Genomic DNA, 22,515 nt, shown 5'->3' with positions numbered 1-22,515 from the left:
TTCTCAAGTTTTTAGTATATATTACACTACTTATTGTGTAGTGCTTTAGAATATTTTATAATTTAAGCACTATATAAGTGAGTTATGTATTATTTTAACACCAAACCAAAAGTTAGAAATGCACTAATCCACATGAAAGGCAAATCACTCCTTACGTGCCATGCCTGATACCAGTGCCAACGGAGACAGAATAACTGACAGGAAGAAGATTATTTTCTTTCCAGCCATCTTTCTGTCGAGGAAATAAAATCCTTAGCAAAGGCGGATCACCCATCAACAACGGGAACGGTGTTAAACGAGCAATGTCACTTATTTTTAGTGTTATTTTGGATGGAGAAAAAACATTTGTACCACTGGAAACATTGCAATAATGGTTCAGTATTGTTGAAAATAACCCTACTAGTACAGAGAGACTAGTCTTAATTTTCTTTGGCTGCGGATGGCCAGGATTGAAATGGACTGCAACTTAAAGAAACTCGTGAGTAGTATACGGAATGGGGGTTCTACGACGGGTGGATCAGGGTGGATCAACGATCAACCCTCAAGGTGACGTCATAGCTATGAATAGGCTAGTAGAACCAAAATAGTGACGTCGTTGTAGGAAACAGTAGATGTGGAAGGCTTGCCTAAACTTGTCTAGAATGGTTGATACATGCAAACCCATGGAAAACACCCATGGGACAGTGGTCTTTACACACAAATTTGTCACGTACTATTTTTTCATTAACTAAATATTAAACATTTTCAAAGGATAACCGAAGAAAACCAGCCAGTTATCTTTTTCAACAGTCACTTTAATGAACTTTAATGATGTATGGAAATAACGCTGTCGAAATGATATCAACAATAGCCGGTTCAAACCTATTAAAAGTTAATTTACAGTCTTTCGAGGTTCACGCATTTAACTTATAGTGTCCATAGGCGTGTGTATCGCACCCGCTTCCCAAGATGTAACGCTTATCGTCATAGGGTGAAAGACCTGTTTTGGTCAAAGCACAAAATAGAGTTGATAGTTCTCGCTTCGGATTTGGTTCATTCGGGCTATTTGCGGTTGTTTCTCAAGTAGACATGTTTTGTAATCCTGATGCCGAATCATCCGCTTGGTGACGTTCTTGGAAATGCCTTTAGCTGTTTTTTTTTTTTTTTTTTCATCTGATATACGAGACTGTTTACTGTTATCTCAGAGAGACTGGGCAACTGACTCTTCCACTTTTCCCACCTTTCGCTATCAACATCGCTGATTGAATCTTCCCATCTAAGCTTCTGTTTACAGAGATCTTGCAACGGAACTCGTCAAGGAAAGTATACCCCATCGGGTACTTGGTCTGTCTTTAAGGGCCACCTTAAACATAAACTTGTCACTCTTCATATCCCAGTGAAGTCCCAATGTTCGTTATATCGGTGGTTTCTCTTTGTCTAGGTCAAGGTCTAGCACTGATAGAGCTCTTTCAACTTGAGGAATAGAATTCAAGACCTCTGGTCTGTTACATAACCACTTGGTGAGTCGAAATACGCCTTTGGAGAAGATATTTCGGAGCTGATCCGCAACTTCAACAGCGTTTTTATATGATTTCACCGGTCTGAGACAGTCATTAATATAAAAGTTTCTCTTGACACTCTTCACTACTTCATACTTCATCTCTGAATTCACCTTTGGTGTCATCTGATGTCCTTCTCAATGCAAAGTTGGAACAACTCGGCGACGATGTTGCACCAAATAAATGGACCTCCATACGATGATCTACTGATTCGTCACTTAGGTTGCCATCCGGCCACCAGAGGAATCTGAACGCGTCTTGGTCAGCTGGTGGCACTCTGACCTGGTGAAACATACAATCTATGTCAGCAGATAACGCGACTTGTTCCTCACGAAATCTGGTCAACACGCCAACGATGGAATTGTTTAAATCCGGTCCAGTAAGAAGCTGATCGTTAAGGGATGTTCCTCTGCGTTTTGCAGCACAGTCGAAGGCTACTCTAGTCTTGCCGGTCTTGTTAAACACCGGGTGGTGAGGCAGATACCACAGCGGCTTATCTTCGGCATGAAGCTCGTTTTGTGGTACTCTTCTTGCGTGATCCTTAACAAGGCATTGTTCCGTGGTGGCCTTGTAGTTCCCAAACAGTTCGACATCTTGTAGGAAACCTCTTTTTGAATACTTGCAGTCTTCGTTCTGCCATGGGTCTTTTATATGACAAGAATGGTGGGTACTGTTTCCAGAGGAGTGTTACATGGTAACGACCACCTTCGGGTTTCATAGATTGTTCCATGACCGCCAGCGCCTTCTAATCCTCCACAGACATGCACGCCTTAGAGTCAGGTGTCACTCCAAAGTTTTCTATTGCCCAGAACCTTTCAACTGGTTGCATAAGACAATCATCTTTTGTTGTGACCTCCACTGAACTGAAAGTTGGCATTTACATGGCATTCTTGGCTTTGGATCTTCTCCATTGGGCCAAGTGGTGTGGGTATGGCATACGGCTCTCCTCTCTCACCACACCTTTCTTCTAATACCCAGAAGGCCTATGGAACGTTGGTGCCAATGATTAACCGGACTTCTTTCTCGCTAATACTTGGCAGCTTGATGTCTTCCAGATGAGGCCACCTTCTTGCATCTTGTTCTGACGGGATACTTCGACTTGAAGCGTTCAACCTATCAAAAATCCACAGTCTTTTTTCCTCTATTTTTTTAGTACCGTCAAGTAGCTCTACGGTCAGGCTGATTTCAGGACCCACTCTCGGGATATCTTCTTTCTCTTGTGTCGTCAGGAAGAATGTTTTCTGGTGACCATGTACTCCGAGCTCTATTGCCATATTCTTGTCACATAAGGTTACATCTGAACCACTGTCTAGAAGGGCGTACATTTTCACTGTATTGCTTACATGATGCCTTCGCACTTTAACAGAGACTACCCTCAGGCACACCTTTCCTTTCCCTGCTGAGGTACTGTTTGCTTGTCCACTTCATAACGGTGTACTACTCTCTACTTGGCTTCCTTGGTCAGCTACTCTACCTCTGCTTTTCATCGTGTGCTGTGCAGGCGGAGGGTGAAGCAGGGTATGGTGTCTTCTCTTGCATTCTTGAACTTCACGTGACTCCTGGCTAGGCATCCCACTGCGATGTGACCATACTTAAGGCAATTATGGTATAAGAGAGCCTTTCTCATCACTTGTAGACTTTCTTTGAAGTTCTTGTCGACGAAATTCTTGCATTTTACCAAGGAATGAGCTCCGTTGCACGCTGGACATATCGCATGTCTGGTGGCTGGAACTTCTTTGGTGTAATGCGCACTCTGTCTTCCTCTGGAGTAAGTTTCTTAAGTGTTCAGTGTGATAACACGTTCATTTCATGATGCAGCTCCCTACGCCTCTGACGTTCGTCTCTGGTCATCTGGTTTTCCACACGCAACATCTATCACGCAATCGAACACTGGATTGTTCGTAGCTCTCGCCTTCACCTTGACAATTTCTGCGATGTGGCTGATGTTTGTTCTCTGACCAGTTTGCTGGATTTGATCCGCGACTTCAAAAAAACTTTGTTCGGAGATGAAAAGGCTAGCCTTTGAACAATTCTTCTTAGGTTATCTGTGCTGTTTATTTCATCCAGATATCCAAAAGATTCTAGTGTATGTTCGCAATCCTTTAGCTGGTCTGCAAATGCTAACAATCCCGCACGGTCCGATGGCTTTAAGGGTGGCCCGTCTGTTAACTTGGTTACGTATTTCGAAGCAATTGTGAAGGGATGTCAAAGTCATTTGGTATCCCAGGGAAGAATCCATGACTAAACAACACTCGATCGTGTCCTTTGCTACACCCGATGTGTACTGAAGGAGATAAATGAGCTTCTCGCTTTCGCTAGATGCGTTGGCTGTAATGCTGTTTTGAAACGATTTGGTGAAGTTCCAGTAATCGAGAGGATCACCATCGAAGAATGTCAGCTCCTTCCTCGGCAACGAAAAACCCTGCTTTTTGGTTAATGCCATCTTATCCATAACTACTTCAGGCCAGGCAGATTCTTTCCCTTTAAATGAGCGGAAGCTGCGTTGGATCCGACTGGTCCCGCGCGTTACGGTTCAAGCGTGATCGAGTGTCCTGAAAATCAGTTTTCTTTTCGGCTCGAAGTTCATAATCGTCCTGCTTAGATGCATTTGCGACTTCACCATTAACGGATTCGGTTCTTCGAAAGCGTTTGAAAAGTTAGAGTAAATGGGCTCCTCATCTTGCAACAACTTTACTTAAAGATCAGTCCTTTGAACTTAATACTAAGCTTCCAAGACCACCAAGTTTAATTTCGTCGCTTCTTCTTGGCGTAATAACTCTTGCTTTTGTTTCATACTGATTTAATTTTAAATGCGCTAGTGCTTGCTTGGCTCTTAGCCGTCTGATGGATAAGTGTGAATTGCCACAACTCGCGATGCTCATGGAATCTTCAGAAGGCATGCAAATCGTTGTTTTCGTTTGTTAGAACGACTGCTGTTGCGCTATGTATCCATCGCTCGATTCTCATTTTTGGCAATGTTCCTTAACTGAAATAACGGGCTTCGCTTTCCCACAATTCTAGGTCAACCGCTAAGGTAGCGATGTAGTCGTAGTGGCCCTTTCGAAGCGAACGAAAGCTTTATTAATTTCCAGTAGTTTCTCCGAGACTTCATCAACAGTTTTTGCGTCATTCAGAAGAACTTTAGTTGCTCGGCACAACGCTGTAACTCTCAACAAATACCATGATCTCGAATTCTTCAGTCGTAAACTATTGATGGCTTCTTCTGAATGGACTCGGCGCCGTCTTTTTTGCCTTTCGGATCCGGACAACATGGCATTCACCAGATCTTTGAATATATGTAATGGACACTCCAAGCACACTTTCAAATTCACACTTTATTACCTTTACGATTCACTAGAACAAATGTTAACGAAAGAAAAATACAGAATTAACAAGCGCGTACAGGAAAATCCCTAACCAAAGTGAACGCACGACAATTGAACAAGAAATCAAGCGAAAATAAAACTACTTACAAGATCTGTACGGACCTGTACGGCAACTCCGGATAAACAATAACTGCTTTACAAGGGCGGAAAATACAAAACTTTTGTTTTAATTTGAAACGAAAAAGGATAGGCCTTATGAAGTTACGAACTAAACAATAAACGATTACGTAACGCGACGCCGACAAACTAACTTGCAAGAAAAAATACGCGTATTTAAACTAAATTCTAAAAGGTTTAATTAAAACGCGATGACAAATATTTGCACTGATTGCACAACACTGAATCCCGCTAGAAATTATCTTTTAAAAGCTGCGTGTTTCAGCAGAGTAAAATGATACAGTAATTAGTCGTGGTATAATACAAACATTATCGCTATACAGTACGATCATTTGAGGCCTTTTTTGTTACTGTTTCCTTTTTTCATGTGGGGAGTTAATAACGTGCAAAAAGGGAATGACCCTTAAATAACTTAATTCTCTTGGCTTGGAACCATAGACATCACGAGCCAAAACCTCGAGTGAGTGAGTGCGAGGGCGCGAGGACGAGAGCGCAAGGACGTGAGAGGCGCGCGAAGGCCACGGCCATCAAGAATAATTTTTCTTCGCACGAAACTTAAAACGCCAGCAGAGATATTTTGCAGAACGCAGAATCCATATAATGTAAAATTTCTGCCATAACAACAACTAAAAGCAAAGTGTCTTTATAATCAGATTGAAAGCCAACGAAATTTGAGGCTATAGCTTTGGAGGTAATGACAACCTTTAGCACGTAATTGTTTTGTACTTACCAGGGAGTTTTGTAGGTTTGCTATAATGACACCTCCTTTGAACTCTTTGATATGAAAACAGTCGAAAATCTGCGAAGGATGAAAATACAGAGACTGACTTTTCTAATTTGGCTGGGTGCTGAGTACTCGAAATCTTCAAAGATAAAAGCCCAACTTCAATGGTCAGCAACAAATTAGGTGTGCCAAATGATGACATGTAGCTTTGCTATTGGTTGCTCTGATGGCAAAAAAATTTGGTTTGCATTAAGTGCTAACAAATAACGCTTCTAATGTAAACAAATAATTTGACACAATCGATGACAAGTTGCGCTACGTTGTTGAGCAATTCACAGCGACACCCAACGACAATTTTCTCTCAGATCCTTTAAAACGCTATTTTAGGCCATCTGGAGTGGCTTTAAAGTTCTATAGGTTCATTTTAGGCAGCGCTATAATATTTTTATCTGTTCGGTCATTCTAGGGGAACTTGAGTCTTTTTGAAATTAGTAGGGCATTTTTGTCCACTTCCCGAAAACCTTAGGTCCTATTTCCTTTCCGAGAATCTTAGCTGACCTTTTTTCGGTACCCGAAACAACATTTTCATGAATCCGGAAACACTAGGCCTTAAATTTCCCATATCACGAAAGTTCGTGCTGAAAATTCCTTTTCGAAAATTGTAGGGGATTAAGGGCCTTCCGAACAAATAATTTACCGAAACGATCCGTTGGGTGCCCCTGAATTCACACACAATTTAGAGTAATTTATTCGGAAAATTGACAATCCAAGCAATTGTCATAGCTATGGCAAGAGAATTGGGATCCACATCTACTGGCCTCGGGCCTCGAAATAAGCGATCTTTATGCAACAAAGTTGCGAAATATCAGTTTGCCAGTTTCAATTGCTTTAGGCCCACTTTGAAGCAACAATTTATTAGTTGTAAAATAGAAAAAATCTATTTTCAAACTCAGGACGTTATAAAGGCTAAAGATACTTAGTTCAGCTCAAACGCCACTTCATCAGCCAAAATAAATTTAAAGGCTGTTTATGAAGAAACGATTGCGTCATGAATGATTGAAAGGTCAAACCCATCGGGCAGTTTGCTAGGGCCGGATTATAATGGATTCGCTCACACGACGCAAGAGAGTGCTACTTTCTGTTGCAAGAATTTTTGTCGTTTGGAGATCATCAGAATATCCTTTGGAGATGTGGTGTTCGTGCGCATGTTGGATGAGTAAATAAGGGATTTGTTATGAGAAATTGAAGAAATTCTCTAATTAATTTAAAACGAGGCTCTTCTACCGTAGCACAAATACAATTTGAAACAATAGTGATTTTTTTGCAGCTCTATAAAAAAGTACAACCCTAGACTTTAGCGTTCTAGGACCAGAATCACGAAGCGTTCCTAAATTAAGAGGTATCTTAGTACTCTTTCTTGACAATACCCTATTGTTATGCCAACGTTAACTATTGTTCAGAAACATTGCTTAGATACTTCTTAAATTAGGAGGGCTTCTTGAATCAAGCCCCAATACTCCTCTTCCTATGCGACTTCATCGAAGAGTCAACCCAACAACTTTTCATAATTTTCGCGAGCTTGACGCCCAGCTAAAATACAGCAACAAAACAATTTATTAAGGTATTTCCATATCTATACATGGCATTACCGACCTATCTGAAATTATTAAAGCTCATAACATCATTTTTGGGACAACATGCATTCGTTAATGTATGCATGCAGCCATTGATCTACAAATAACTGGGTCGATACTATTAAAGAGAAACAGATTTTTTAAATTTGTATCGAGATCTTTGAAGAGAGTATATTTTTTTGGTTATTTCATTAACTAACTTTGAACGTAAATTGTCATAACGTTTACAGGAGAATAATGAATTTAGTTAATTTTCAACTTCGACGCCATTTTGACGAGTAGGCAAACAAGTCTTGAAATAACAATGTTTGTATAGAAATCCGATGTCAAATAATTTTCATAAAACATCGCTTCTGAAAAATTCATGAATTGGAAACTTTAAGCACTATGTAAAGGATTTTACAAAAAATAACTGAGGAGTGTAGCTATGCCAGAAAGCGTCTAGTCGTGTTTTGAACTTTCCATTTTTGTAAATAATTACGCGAGGTGATTTTAAATAAACTATCTATCTATCCATACAGTTGTCTGTATAGCGAACCAGCCGTGAACTGCTACTAAAATAGTTCACGGGAAAAAATACAGGGAAATCTATGGAAAGTTCAAAACACGACTGGACACTTTCTGGCACAGCTACATCCCTGCAATTTATTCCTTAAAATCTTTTTCCTGGTGACGAAAGTTTCCAATTCATGAATTTTTCGGAAGCGATGTTCTATAAAAATTATTTGATATCGGCTTTCCATGCAAACACTGTTAGATCAAGACGTGTTTGCCTACTTGTCAAAATGGCGTCGAAAACCGTGATAAGGCCTATTTTACAGGAACAGAAACGAGTTTGCCCAGTCAACTGTAAAAGAACTCATTTATATCGGTAAACTGTTAAGAATTCGCTCAAATAAAGAAAATTGGTAGGCTAAATTTTAGCGGTACGAAATTCGCGTTATTTCATGTCCCCGGACAAATATTGAGAAAAATAAGTATTGCGCTGTGCATAAAATATACTTTTATTGCCACAAACACGCATAATCAATGAATACAAATCTTCATCAACTACTGAGTGTGGAGCAAACACGTCTTGAAATAACAAAGTTTGTATAGAAATCCGATGTCAAATAATTTTCATAAAACATCGCTTCTGAAAAATTCATGAATTGGAACCTTTTGGAACTAGGGAAAGGATTTTAAGAAAAAAAATTGGAGGGATGTAGCTGTGCCAGAAAGCGTCCAGTCGTTTTTTGAACTTTCCATACATTTCCCTATATCTTTTCCCAGTTACTATACAGACAAATGTGTGGAAGTGTCAAAACGCAACTAGATGCGCTCTAGCACAGCTAGGTTCTTCAGTTATTTTCTGAAAAATCCTTTGCATAGTGCCTAAATTTTCCAATTCATGCATTTTTCAGGAGCGATGTTTTATGAAAATTGTTTGACATCGGATTTCCATACAAGCACTGTTATTTCAAGACGTGTTTGCCTACTTATCGAAATTGGGTCGAAAACGGTGATAAGGCCATTTTAAAACCCATGTTAACTGCTCTATTTATTAACTTGCTCGATCGTTCTGGCGAGTGTCCCCAATTAGTGCTCTGCGTTAGATACATCAGCTGACACTTAAAAAAAGTGATTTACTTTATTTTTATTTATGATTTTTAATTTTAAGGTTAACACACTCATCTGACATCTTTTGATTGAAAGTTCATTTTCTCAAGCATTAGCCCTATACTAGCTTAGCCTCCCACTGTCCCCTAAAAACGACTGCGAGGGATGCTAGCCGTATACCGACCTGGAAGCCTACTACTACTACATTTCAAAAAGACCTTGATTCGTTCGTTTCTCGGCTTATCTTCACGTGTATCCTAATAAAAGCTTTGCCAAACAACGCCTTGGACAACTACTATTTCTTAGTATCGTGGAAGTGACCATTCGGTGGAAATCTACCACCTCATTTGTGTCATTCCCAGACATAGGGAATCAATAATTTACTGTCTTTGTTGATGACTTATCATGAACAGCTCGTTTGTCCCTGCCGTGGGGCATTTGCTAGTTTGTTTTCAAGAAATGCTAATACCCGGAAATCAGCCGTGGGCGGAAGGGGGGGAGGGAAGGGGAAGGTGTGTTGCACTGTGCCTTCACCAAATGGTTCTTTCACGAGAACACGTTGAGAAATAATCAGAAATTAACCACGGTTCTTCATTTGTACCCTTCCTAAACTATGTCGATTTTCCTTTTTAAATCCTTTGTTTTTCGGGGCAACGAAACCTGTTTAAAAGAAAATATAATACGACATGGCACACGAACGTGGAGCGAGAGCGGAGCGAGAGGACCACGCGCGCAGTTAAATAAATACTTTTATAATCCATTCTTGGAAACTAGCAATCTTCAAAAAAAACTGGGTAAAATATAGTTAAGTTTGAACCCTCAATCTCAATTTTAATAGCTTGTGTGACTTGAAACATACTTGCAATTTGAAAAATAGTTTCTTTTTGTTTTCGGCCGAATGGAAATGGTTTTTGAAAAAATTTAACTGGAGTGTCGGGAATGGCGCCAATTTGCACGTACATGTAAACAGGGAATATTTTCTGCTGGGCGATAAGGGAACAAGGAAAAGTTCTTTCTGCTTACTTTCCGAATTCCTTATTGGGTGAGCTTGAAGTATTTTCGTTTTCCTACATTACATAAACACTTGTTTAGAGTGTAAATAGTATTTTCGGGTAAACCGTAAAATACCATATTTGGGGGAGTAAACACGCACGCGGCCCAAAATTAAGAGCAACATGCGAGGCTTCGGAACACCACGCGCGAGAGTTTGCGTGTAGCTAAATTGTTTACTGTCACAGGCAATTCCAGCTAAACAAACAACTTGATACTCCATTCCAGCTAAATAAATGACTTCGCACGGAACAAGCCTAATCTTGAGCTTTGCTTTTATGTAATCCTTCGACGAAGAGTGTTTCGAACAAGTAATTCAGAGTACTTTTACACATTCTCAAGATCTCAAAGCTGTTTTTCATCATAGCGATACAAGTGAAAGCAAACGCACAGTTCTGATGAGAACAGACATCACCATAAGAATACACGCACAGGTGCTTTTGCTGACACTCGTCATTTTTTTTCTCAAATGACAGAACAGTGACGCTCAAGCACAAGAAACTTTTCTTCGGGTAATTTATCAATCTATATGCTAATTTAGATTAAACGATAATCAATCATTACTGTATGTATAGGCCTTATCACGGTTTTCGACGCCATTTTGACGAGTAGGTAAACACGTCTTGAAATAACAGTGTTTGCACAGAAATCCGATTCAAATAATTTTCATAAAACATCGCTTCTGAAAAATTCATGAATTGGAAACTTTAAGCACTATGCAAAGGATTTTACAGAAAATAACTGAGGAGTGTAGCTATGTCAGAAAGCGTCTAGTCGTGTTTTGAACTTTCCATTTTTGTAAATAATTACGCGAGGTGATTTTAAATAAACTATCTATCTATCCATACAGTTGTCTGTATAGCGAACCAGCCGTGAACTGCTACTAAAATAGTTCACGGGAAAAAATACAGGGAAATCTATGGAAAGTTCAAAACACGACTGGACACTTTCTGGCACAGCTACATCCCTGCAATTTATTCCTTAAAATCTTTTTCCTGGTGACGAAAGTTTCCAATTCATGAATTTTTCGGAAGCGATGTTCTATAAAAATTATTTGATATCGGATTTCCATGCAAACACTGTTAGTTCAAGACGTGTTTGCCTACTTGTCAAAATGGCGTCGAAAACCGTGATAAGGCCTATTTTACAGGAACAGAAATGAGTTTGCCCAGTCAACTGTAAAAGAACTCATTTATATTCGCTCAAATAAAGAAAATTGGTAGGCTAAATTTTAGCGGTACGAAATTCGCGTTATTTCATGTCCCCGGACAAATATTGAGAAAAATAAGTATTGTGATGTGCATAAAATATACTTTTATTGCCACAAACACGCATAATCAATGAATACAAATCTTCATCAACTACTGAGTGTGGAGTACCTCGTCACCCTGCATTTGTGCATTCTGTGCGTTAATAAGCGGAGACATTAAGATATACCGGCCTAATAAAAACGTTTTGAAAAAATATTTTCTGAATATTAAGGATAAACGGTGTATTCAACCACCACTATTTTAGGTATCCGGTCAGATCGTTCCATGGTCAGATCGTTCCAAGTCAGATCGTTCCACAGTAAAGTCAGATGTTTCCACAATAATGTCAGCTCGTTCCACGATAAAGTCAGATCGTTCCACTTAGAAATGGTCAGTCTATTTTATAACTGAAACCTATTGAATGCGTCTTTTTGCCACTGGTTTTATTTGCTTTTGTTCAGAAAAGCTAAAACTATGACTTATATTTTCTTCGGCATTTTGCCATTTAGTCTTCCAGAACCCAATCGATTTTCACCATTGCTGTTCTTTCCCTTGTACTCGAACTGTATCAGTTAGCTGTACACGAGTTTTCCATTTATTCACCTCTTGCTCGTCTTCTCATTCCATTGTGGTCTACTGTCTACAAGGTTTCCATTTATCCATCACGAGTTTTTCTTTCCATTTCCATAAGGTATAAGCTCTGCAGCCGAATTCCAATTTCCATCCACTTATCATGAGTCGTTCTTTCCATTCTGCTGAGGTCTGCTGTACACAGTACGGTACACTTGATGACCTCGTCATGTCCACCAAGCTAATACACTAGATGTTCCATCTACAACAAATCACAAAATAAACGTATATGATCAAATCATGTTATAAATTATCAAAGGGCTCTCTCACCGAACTCGTGAATTGAACAGGTGAATGAAATGATATTTGCTTCTTTGGTTGTAATACCTAGAGTATGAGGAGCAGTCGTTTGCTAATGTAGCAAAGAAACACCATAGTGGCCATCCAAATCAGCGGTTCAATAGATCGCGTCGTCACTTTTACGTGTTTTTTCTTTTTTTTTTTTTAACCTTTGGACAGTGTTGCTGGGTTGGTGTAGTGGCAAGTCCTCGGGCTTCTTGGAATCGACTTCCGCAGAGGGAATATTCTGTGTCTAATTTTTTTTGTTTTGTTTTTCAGGTTGAGAGGTAATATTTTCCCGGTTTTACCGTACTCCGAACAAGATTAACCGTAATGTAGCGTTCTCCGTTCAAGTATCTAGAAATACATGTGAAGCACGCACTTCGTTAATCGTTCAAAAGATTGTGCAGTTTATTAACTTAAGATTCTCAAAATCCCTAATGTCCTCTTTATCGGCGGTCGAGGCTATTTTTTTTTTTAATTTCGAACTCCAAAAACGTGAAAAAATTCTAACTGAAGGAGAAGAGAAACTTAAGCGAGCCGTGAGAGTACCCCATATTTATTGAAATTTTACAGCTCATCGATGGAACGATGGGCACGATGAAACGACCGAGCGAGTGACATTTTAGTTCATTACGATAACTCGTTCATTTGCGCATGCGCAATTCACGAGTAAAAATGATTGACAGCACTGACGAGAAGTAGAGTGGGATCATTTATTCTTCCCAAAGATTTTTTCTTTCGTTTGGGCGAGTTTTTAATCACTTTTTATTTAGATTAAATTGTTTTGTTATTGTTGTTGTTGTTGTTGTTGTTGTTGTTGTAGTTGTTGTTGTTGTTGTTGTTGTTGTTGTTGTTTTGTTTTTGTTTCAAATCGGGAATCGATAATATACTAAACAACAAATTTTGGAGGCGTTCCGAGAACCAAATAAACTTTTCAGGCGGCTTGAAATGTGAATTCAAACTCAAACGTTTTCGGATTTTATATACAAACGTTGACAATTGCAAACGCAAGAAGCTCAACTATGGCTAGAAATGTCTTTGAGACAATTCTGCTTTCGCTTTATTCCAGGACTTGCTGAGTTAAGCACGCCCTAAACTAAATAACCTAACTACCCTGAAATATTTTCCGTAACCAACATGTCTGCCACCTTTCCCAGCTCCAGTGATCTATGAGTGTGTGATCGACCCAGAGATGCTGCAGCGTTGATTGTAGCAGCCACAAGACTCTCCTCCATTTTCATGCGCAGATTAACACAGGCAAGATGCATTGTCAAGGACAATAAAAAGCATATTGGTTAACGTTGAGAGTTAGCACTGAATGGTAGCTGTACAAACTGAGAGATTTACAGGGAACTAACGCATGATTTCACTTGCTGTAGTATTGCACGCACAAACGCGTGCGCAGTTATAATTTGTGACTTTGTCATTCTTAGCCTCATCTCACAAGTGTTACACTATGATCACTTGTTGAAAATATGGCGAACCGTTTATTTTGAGATAAGACATTTTTTGTGGTGTAGCGGGATCAATATCATGAGCCACATGTAGATGGAAGCTAGAGATCGAGCTGGTAACATTATTAAATCAAGCTTTTTGACAGGAAAGATTCAAACCATTTCCTTGAGTTTCGGCACACTTAATAAGAAATGTTTTAACTTTAAGAAGATTATATTTATTTTGTTATGGCATTTAAAGTTTCTGAGAAATCAGCTGTTTTGAAAATTTTTTTTTTCAAATCCAATGACATATTTTCTTTCTTATTTCATCAAATAAGCCTCCAAGTTCCTCAGTTTCATACCTGCAAGTTTTATGGCAATCATGACCATGAAACTCACTACACAGAATGCTTGTTATATTTTGAAAATTCTATGTTAATGCATCTGTCTTAGCTGACACACAAATTGTGGAAGAGGGAAAGATTTCCACACAGACCCACACATTAATTATACATACTAACCTATCTTTGCACATTTGCATAAGGACATAAGTTCAACTCCTGTTGGGAGAACCGTTTTTTCTTGAATCATATTGTTTTGTTCAGAAATGATAAAAACATAATTTGGGACACATCTTACCGGTAACTTAGGAATGCCTTGTGAATCTGGTGCCAGAAAATTGAATAATTGAGGCGTATAGTAGCTTCAGATTGAGTTTCAGCTACCTTTGCATAAGTGCACAATCTTCTTGCCCTTTCTGCCAAAAAGTTGCTAAATACTTGCAAAATGAAAGATGTAAAACCTCCCCTTGCTTTGTTCCTAACTGACTTAAAAGGCAATTGAAAGCAAAGAAGATCTAACCTATCTCAGCCTAATGTCTAGGTCCAGAAAATATCCATACTCCTCCGATAAAAGGTTTTTAGTTCTGCACCCCTTCCCCCCCCCCCCCCCCCCTCTTCCCAGGAAATTCCAGTTTAGCTTCATACTTTGCTTCTAAAATTTTGGCTTTTAAGACCCCCCTTCCCCTAGGAATATCTAATGCCCTTCCTTGGGGTGGGTATGGATTTTTCTGAAACCGCACAATAACCTTCTCTGCCTTTAGTCTTTAGTCTCTCGTACTTACTGTTTGTCTTTACTATTGTAAGTTATTCAGTGACTCTTTGTTTTAAGCTTGATTTTGTATTATGTATTTGTATTTAAATTTCATATAGGTGGATTGGATTGTTGCCATGTTGGTGCACAAAACAAAAGAAAATTGGCTCACATAGTTTGCATAAAAATGGAAGTTAACTCCCAGAGGAGAAAAATCTTATTGTTCCTATCCACCACTATGGCTGCCATGAGGTCACATGCAATCTACCTATTTGTATCTTGCGATATTGTATTATGTCTATGTTCAATAAAGTTACTTAAAGTAAATTATTTAAACAACAAAAATGTCTTACCATAGAGAGACAGAAAGCATTAGGGTTAAAATCAGATCCAAGAGCAACTGGAACACCTGTTTAAAGCATTAAGTAAAACAAAATCGTAAAATTGTGTGAGTCCCATTTTTCCTTTAAAATACAAAGAACTCCTATCCAAGACAGTTTGCTGACAAATTTCATTGTCTATATGAAATACGTATATGCGCTGCAGATGAAAGATTATATTAATAAAGAGGTTTGAACAAGGGATAGAAGAAAGAAAATGATTTTTGGAACACCAACAGACAGTTGATACCCACGCAAGAGCACCCCAGGTTGCTAGTGGACTAACTTGGTATCCGTCTATTAATTATTAACTACAAATTCTAATTTTAAAACTTCACTAAATCTTCAATATTTCTTATTGCTCTTAATTTCACCAATCCTTCTAAAAAAACTACTTCTCCCAAATATACCTAAAAATCACCCCAAAATTTAAAAAACTATCCCACAACACAGATTCACTGGATAATGATTGGGTTTTTGGATTGCTTGAAACGTGAATGAGATATTTCCATTAAAGCCGTGTCAAGTGGCGGAAAATGGCGTTTAGGTGAATTGCCCCCAGAAGACGAACATTTTCAAGAAAATCGTTGATGTAATCGACATCAACCTAAAAGATGTAAAGAAATCCACGAGTTCAAGACTTCTGCCAGAGTTGTGAATGAAAACAGTAATTTTACGACATTATAGGACGAAAACGAGCTTGGCACCTAAACGAGGCTGTGCCTCGTGCACATCTCAGAACATGTGTCCCACATGGGAGAAAAAGACGCTGTCGCGTCTTCTATAATGTTTTCCGCATCATCAGGTTATTAAGAGCTTCCTCGTGCGGGTGGAACGGTGAGGGTGAGACTCTGCGCCCATTAACTCTACCCCAATGAGGGGGGTAGGGGGGAGCAGAGACGGGGGAGCATTTTGCTCAAATTATTATTATTATTTTTTTTTTTTTTATTGTTATATTAACATGTTAAAAGGCGAATTTTAACTCGCATCCACTTCAGATGGATGTGTCTGGCACTGTAAATTCGATGTAAATGTTTAGAAAGCTATGTTCTTGTCCGCCTGTAAGCGGGCAATTTACCTAAATTTGAATGAAATTTAAAGATGTTTGAAGAAGGGATAGAAGAAAGAAAATGATTTTTGGAACACCAACAGACAGTTGATACCCTCGCAAGAGCACCCCAGGTTGCTAGTGGACTAACTTGGTATCCGTCTATTAATTATTAACTACAAATTCTAATTTCAAAACTTCACTAAATCTTCAATATTTCTTATTGCTCTTAATTTCACCAATCCTTCTAAAAAAAACTACTTCTCCCAAATATACCTAAAAATCACCCCAAAATTTAAAAAAATATCCTACAACACAGATTCACTGGATAATGATAGGGTTTTTGGATTGCTTGAAACGTGAATGAGATATTTCTATTAAAGCCGTGTCAAGTGGCGGAAAATAGCGTTTAGGTGAATTGCCCCCTGAAGACGAACATTTTCAAGAAAATCGTTGATGTAATCGACATCAACCTAAAAGATGTAAAGAAATCCACGAGTTCAAGACTTCTGCCAGGGTTGTAAATGAAAACAGAAATTTAACGACATTATAGGACGAAAACAAGCCTGGCACCTAAACGAGGCTGTGCCTCGTGCACATCTCAGAACATGTGTCCCACATGGGAGAAAAAGACGCTGTCGCGTCTTCTATAATGTTTTCCGCATCATCAGGTTATTAAGAGCTTCCTCGTGCGGGTGGAACGGTGAGGGTGAGACTCTGCGCCCATTAACTCTACCCCAATGAGGGGGGTAGGGGGGAGCAGAGACGGGGGAGCATTTTGCTCAAATTATTATTATTATTTTTTTTTTTTTTATTGTTATATTAACATGTTAAAAGGCGAATTTTAACTCGCATCCACTTCAGATGGATGTGTCTGGCACTGTAAATTCGATGTAAATGTTTAGAAAGCTATGTTCTTGTCCGCCTGTAAGCGGGCAATTTACCTAAATTTGAATGAAATTTAAAGATGTTTGAAGAAGGGATAGAAGAAAGAAAATGATTTTTGGAACACCAACAGACAGTTGATACCCTCGCAAGAGCACCCCAGGTTGCTAGTGGACTAACTTGGTATCCGTCTATTAATTATTAACTACAAATTCTAATTTCAAAACTTCACTAAATCTTCAATATTTCTTATTGCTCTTAATTTCACCAATCCTTCTAAAAAAAACTACTTCTCCCAAATATACCTAAAAATCACCCCAAAATTTAAAAAAATATCCTACAACACAGATTCACTGGATAATGATAGGGTTTTTGGATTGCTTGAAACGTGAATGAGATATTTCTATTAAAGCCGTGTCAAGTGGCGGAAAATAGCGTTTAGGTGAATTGCCCCCTGAAGACGAACATTTTCAAGAAAATCGTTGATGTAATCGACATCAACCTAAAAGATGTAAAGAAATCCACGAGTTCAAGACTTCTGCCAGGGTTGTAAATGAAAACAGAAATTTAACGACATTATAGGACGAAAACAAGCCTGGCACCTAAACGAGGCTGTGCCTCGTGCGCATCTAAGAAAATGTGTCCCACATGGGAGAAAAAGACGCTGTCGCGTCTTATATAATGTTTTCCGCATCATCAGGTTATTAAGAGCTTCCTCGTGTAAGTGGAACGGTAAGGGTGGGACTCTGAAGTGGATGCGAGTTAAAACGCGCCTTTTAACATGTTAATATAACAATGAAAAAAAATATATATAAATAAATTAAGCAAAATCCTCCTCTGCCTCTGCTACCCCCTACCCCCCTCATTGGGGTAGAGTCATTTCTGCAGAGTCCCACCCTCACCGGTCCACGAGCACGAGGAAGCTCTTAAAAACCTGATGATGCCGAAAACATTATATAAGACGCGACAGCGTCTTTTTCTTCCATGTGGGACACAGTTTCTTAGATGTGCACGAGGCAGAGCTTTGTTTAGGTGCCAAGGTTGTTTTTGTCCTATAATGTCGTAAAATTACTGTTTTTATTCACAACTCTGACAGAAGTCTTGAACTCGTGGATTTCTTTACTTCTTTTAAGTTAATGTCGATTACATCAACGATTTTCTTGAAAATGTTCGTCTTCAGGGGGCAATTCATTTAAACGCCATTTTTCCGCCACTTGACACGGTTTTAATGGAAATATCTCATTCACGTTTCAAGCAATCCAAAAACCCAATCATTATCCAGTGAATCTGTGTTGTGGGATATTTTGTAAATTTTTGGGTGATTTTTGGGTATATTTGGGAGAAGTAGTTTTTTTAGAAGGATTTGTGAAATTAAGGACGGTGCCTACTATTGTTACTGCGCATACGTTCTGCGCATCTCGAGATACTCGGGTTTCCTATGGGTGGTGCCAACTAATACAGGAATATTTTTGCGCGGTTTAAAACTATACGGAGAAAACAGAACTTAGCAAATGTTTCCGGTATCTCAAAAGAAAATTGGGGGTAACCATGCATTTTTCAGAGATAATAAAGCTTCAAGTTAGGAAAAAATCCCATACATTGCTTTATATTTTGGCGCTTTTTCGAGATATTATTGCTTAGTTATCTCTGAAAAATGCATGGTTACCCTCAATTTTCTTTTTGGATTCCAGTAGCCCTTGCTAAGATCTGCTTTTCCCGCATAGTCATAAACTGCGCAAAAATACTTCGGTATTAGTAGGCACCGTCCTTAAGAGAAATAAGAAATATTGAAGATTTAGTGAAGTTTTGAAATTAGAATTTGTAGTTAATAATTAATAGACGGATACCAATCTAGTCCACTAGCAACCTGGGATGCTCTTGTGTGGGTATCAACTGTCTGTTGGGGTTCCAAAAATCATTTTCTTTCTTCTATCCCTTCTTCAAACATCTTTAAATTTCATTCAAATTTAGCTAAATTGCGCCCTTAAAGGGGCACAAGAATATAGCTTTCTAAACATTTACATCGAATTTACAGTGCCAGACACATCCATCTGAAGTGGATGCGAGTTAAAACGCGCCTTTTAACATGTTACTATAACAATGAAAAAAAAAAAAAAAAAAGAAAAAGAATTTGAGCAAAATGCTTCCCCGTCTCTTCTCCCCTGTACCCCCTTCATTGGGGTAGAGTAAATGGGCGCAGAGTCTCTGCAGAGTCCCACCCTCACCGGTCTACCCGCACGAAAAAGCTCTTAATAACATGATGATGCCGAAAACATTATATAAGCCGCGACAGCGTCTTTTTCTCCCATGTGGGACACATTTTCTTAGATGTCCACGTGGCACAGCCTCGTTTAGGTGCCAAGCTTGTTTTCGTCCTATAATGTCGTAAAATTACTGTTTTTATTCACAACCCTGGCAGAAGTCTTGAACTCGTGGATTTCTTTACATCTTTTAGGTTGATGTCGATTACTTTAACGATTTTCTTGAAAATGTTTGTCTTCAGGGGGCAATTCACCTAAACGCCATTTTTCCGCCACTTGACACGGCTTTAATGGAAATATCTCATTCACGTTTCAAGCAATCCAAAAACCCTATCATTATCCAGTGAATCTGTGTTGTGGGATATTTTGTAAATTTTTGGGTGACTTTTGGGTATATTTGAGAGAAGTAGTTTTTTTAAAAGGATTGGTGAAATTAAGAGCAATAAGAAATATTGAAGATTTAGTGAAGTTTTAAAATTAGAATTTGTAGTTAATAATTAATAGACGAATACCAAGTTAGTCCACTAGCAACCTGGGGTGCTCTTGCGAGGGTATCAACTGTCTGTTGGTGTTCCAAAAATCATTTTCTTTCTTCTATCCCTTCTTCAAATCTCTTTAAATTTCATTCAAATTTAGCTAAATTGCCCCCTTAAAGGGGCACAAAAATATAGCTTTCTAAACATTTACATCGAATTTACAGTGCCAGACACATCCATCTGAAGTGGATGCGAGTTAAAACGCGCCTTTTAACATGTTACTATAACAATGAAAAAAAAAAAAAAAGAAAAATAATTTGAGCAAAATGCTTCCCCGTCTCTTCTCCCCTGTACCCCCTTCATTGGGGTAGAGTCAATGGCCGCAGATTCTCTGCAGAGTCCCACCCTCACCGGTCCACCCGCACGAGAAAGCTCTTAATAACATGATGATGCCGAAAACATTATATAAGCCGCGACAGCGTCTTTTTCTCCCATGTGGGACACATTTTCTTAGATGTCCACGTGGCACAGCCTCGTTTAGGTGCCAAGCTTGTTTTCGTCCTATAATGTCGTAAAATTACTGTTTTTATTCACAACTCTGGCAGAAGTCTTGAACTCGTGGATTTCTTTACATCTTTTAGGTTGATGTCGATTACTTTAACGATTTTCTTGAAAATGTTCGTCTTCAGGGGGCAATTCACCTAAACGCCATTTTTCCGCCACTTGACACGGCTTTAATAGAAATATCTCATTCACGTTTCAAGCAATCCAAAAACCCTATCATTATCCAGTGAATCTGTGTTGTGGGATATTCTGTAAGTTTTTGGGTGATTTTTGGGTATATTTGAGAGAAGTAGTTTTTTTAGAAGGATTGGTGAAATTAAGAGCAATAAGAAATATTGAAGATTTAGTGAAGTTTTAAAATTAGAATTTGTAGTTAATAATTGATAGACGGATACCAAGTTAGTCCACTAGCAACCTGGGGTGCTCTTGCGTGGGTATCAACTGTCTGTTGGTGTTCCAAAAATCATTTTCTTTCTTCTATCCCTTCTTCAAACCTCTTCAAATTTCATTCAAATTTAGCTAAATTGCGCCCTTAAAGGGGCACAAAAATATAGCTTTCTAAACATTTACATCGAATTTACAGTGCCAGACACATCCATCTGAAGTGGATGCGAGTTAAAACGCGCCTTTTAACATGTTAATATAACAATGAAAAAAAAAAAAAAAAAGAAAAAGAATTTGAGCAAAATTCTCCCCCGTCTCTCCTCCCCCGTACCCCTCTCATTGGGGTAGAGGCAATGGGCGCAGATTCTCTGCAGAGTCCCACCCTTACCGGTCAACCCGCACGAGGAAGCTGTTAATAACCTGATGATGCCGAAAACACTATATAAGACGCGACAGCGTCTTTTTCTCCCATGTGGGACACATTTTCTTAGATGTGCACGAGGCACAGCCTCGTTTAGGTGCCAAGCTTGTTTTCGTCCTATAATGTCGTAAAATTACTGTTTTCATTCACAACTCTGGCAGAAGTCTTGAACTCGTGGATTTCTTTACATCTTTTAGGTTGATGTCGATTACATCAACGATTTTCTTGAAATTATTCGTCTTTAGGGGGCAATTCACCTAAACGCCATTTTTCCGCCACTTGACACGGCTTTAATGGAAATATCTCATTCACGTTTCAAGCAATCCAAAAACCCTATCATTATCCAGTGAATCTGTGTTGTGGGATATTTTGTAAGTTTTTGGGTGATTTTTGGGTATATTTGGGAGAAGTAGTTTTTTTAGAAGGATTGGTGAAATTAAAAGCAATAAGAAATATTAAAGATTTAATAAAGTTTTAAAATTAGAATTTGTAGTTAATAATTAATAGACGGATACCAAGTTAGTCCACTAGCAACCTGGGGTGCTCTTGCGTGGGTATCAACTGTCTGTTGGTGTTCCAAAAATCATTTTCTTTCTTCTATCCCTTCTTCAAACCTCTTTAAATTTCATTCAAATTTAGGTAAATTGCCCCCTTAAAGGGGCACAAGAACATAGCTTTCTAAACATTTACATCGAATTTACAGTGCCAGACACATCCATCTGAAGTGGATGCGAGTTAAAATTCGCCTTTTAACATGTTAATATAACAATAAAAAAAAAAAGAAAAAGAATTTGAGCAAAATTCTCCCCCGTCTTTGCTCCCCCCCTACCCCCCTCATTGGGGTAGAGTTAATGGGCGCAGAGTCTCTGCAGAGTCCCACCCTCACCGGTCCACCCGCACGAGGAAGCTCTTAATAACATGATGATGCCGAAAACATTATATAAGACGCGACAGCGTCTTTTTCTCCCATGTGGGACACATTTTCTTAGATGTGCACGAGGCACAGCCTCGTTTAGGTGCCAAGCTTGTTTTCGTCCTATAATGTCGTAAAATTACTGTTTTCATTCACAACTCTGGCAGAAGTCTTGAACTCGTGGATTTCTTTACATCTTTTAGGTTGATGTCGATTACATCAACGATTTTCTTGAAATTATTCGTCTTTAGGGGGCAATTCACCTAAACGCCATTTTCCGCCACTTGACACTGCTTTAATGGAAATATCTCATTCACGTTTCAAGCAATCCAAAAACCCTATCATTATCCAGTGAATCTGTGTTGTGGGATATTTTGTAAATTTTTGGGTGATTTTTGGGTATATTTGGGAGAAGTAGCTTTTTTAGAAGGATTGGTGAAATTAA

At 38.8% G+C, this 22,515-nt stretch overlaps 1 protein-coding gene and 1 pseudogene across 1 annotated transcript in view; both read right to left on the bottom strand.

Annotated features, from left to right (window-relative positions):
* Positions 1-5,031, bottom strand: part of LOC146454828 (neuronal pentraxin-2-like) — a 16,893-nt gene extending 11,862 nt beyond the window's left edge. Inside the window, exons 1-2 of the mRNA XM_085095028.1 lie at positions 5,012-5,031; positions 156-232 (exon numbers count right to left, since the gene is read on the bottom strand). Coding sequence (XP_084951154.1) covers positions 156-228 — 73 coding nt within the window. The 5' untranslated portion in view covers positions 229-232; positions 5,012-5,031. The remainder of the gene's footprint in view (positions 1-155; positions 233-5,011) is intronic.
* Positions 844-4,960, bottom strand: LOC146454829 (uncharacterized; annotated as a pseudogene).
* Positions 5,032-22,515: the final 17,484 nt, after the last annotated feature.

Source organism: Pavona decussata, unplaced genomic scaffold (assembly GCF_977016875.1).
Source record: "Pavona decussata unplaced genomic scaffold, jaPavDecu1.1 SCAFFOLD_300, whole genome shotgun sequence".
In the NCBI taxonomy this organism is placed as follows: Eukaryota; Metazoa; Cnidaria; class Anthozoa; order Scleractinia; family Agariciidae; genus Pavona; species Pavona decussata.
The sequence above is the reverse complement of the archived record's forward strand: the minus strand, read 5'-3'. Positions and strand labels throughout refer to the sequence as shown.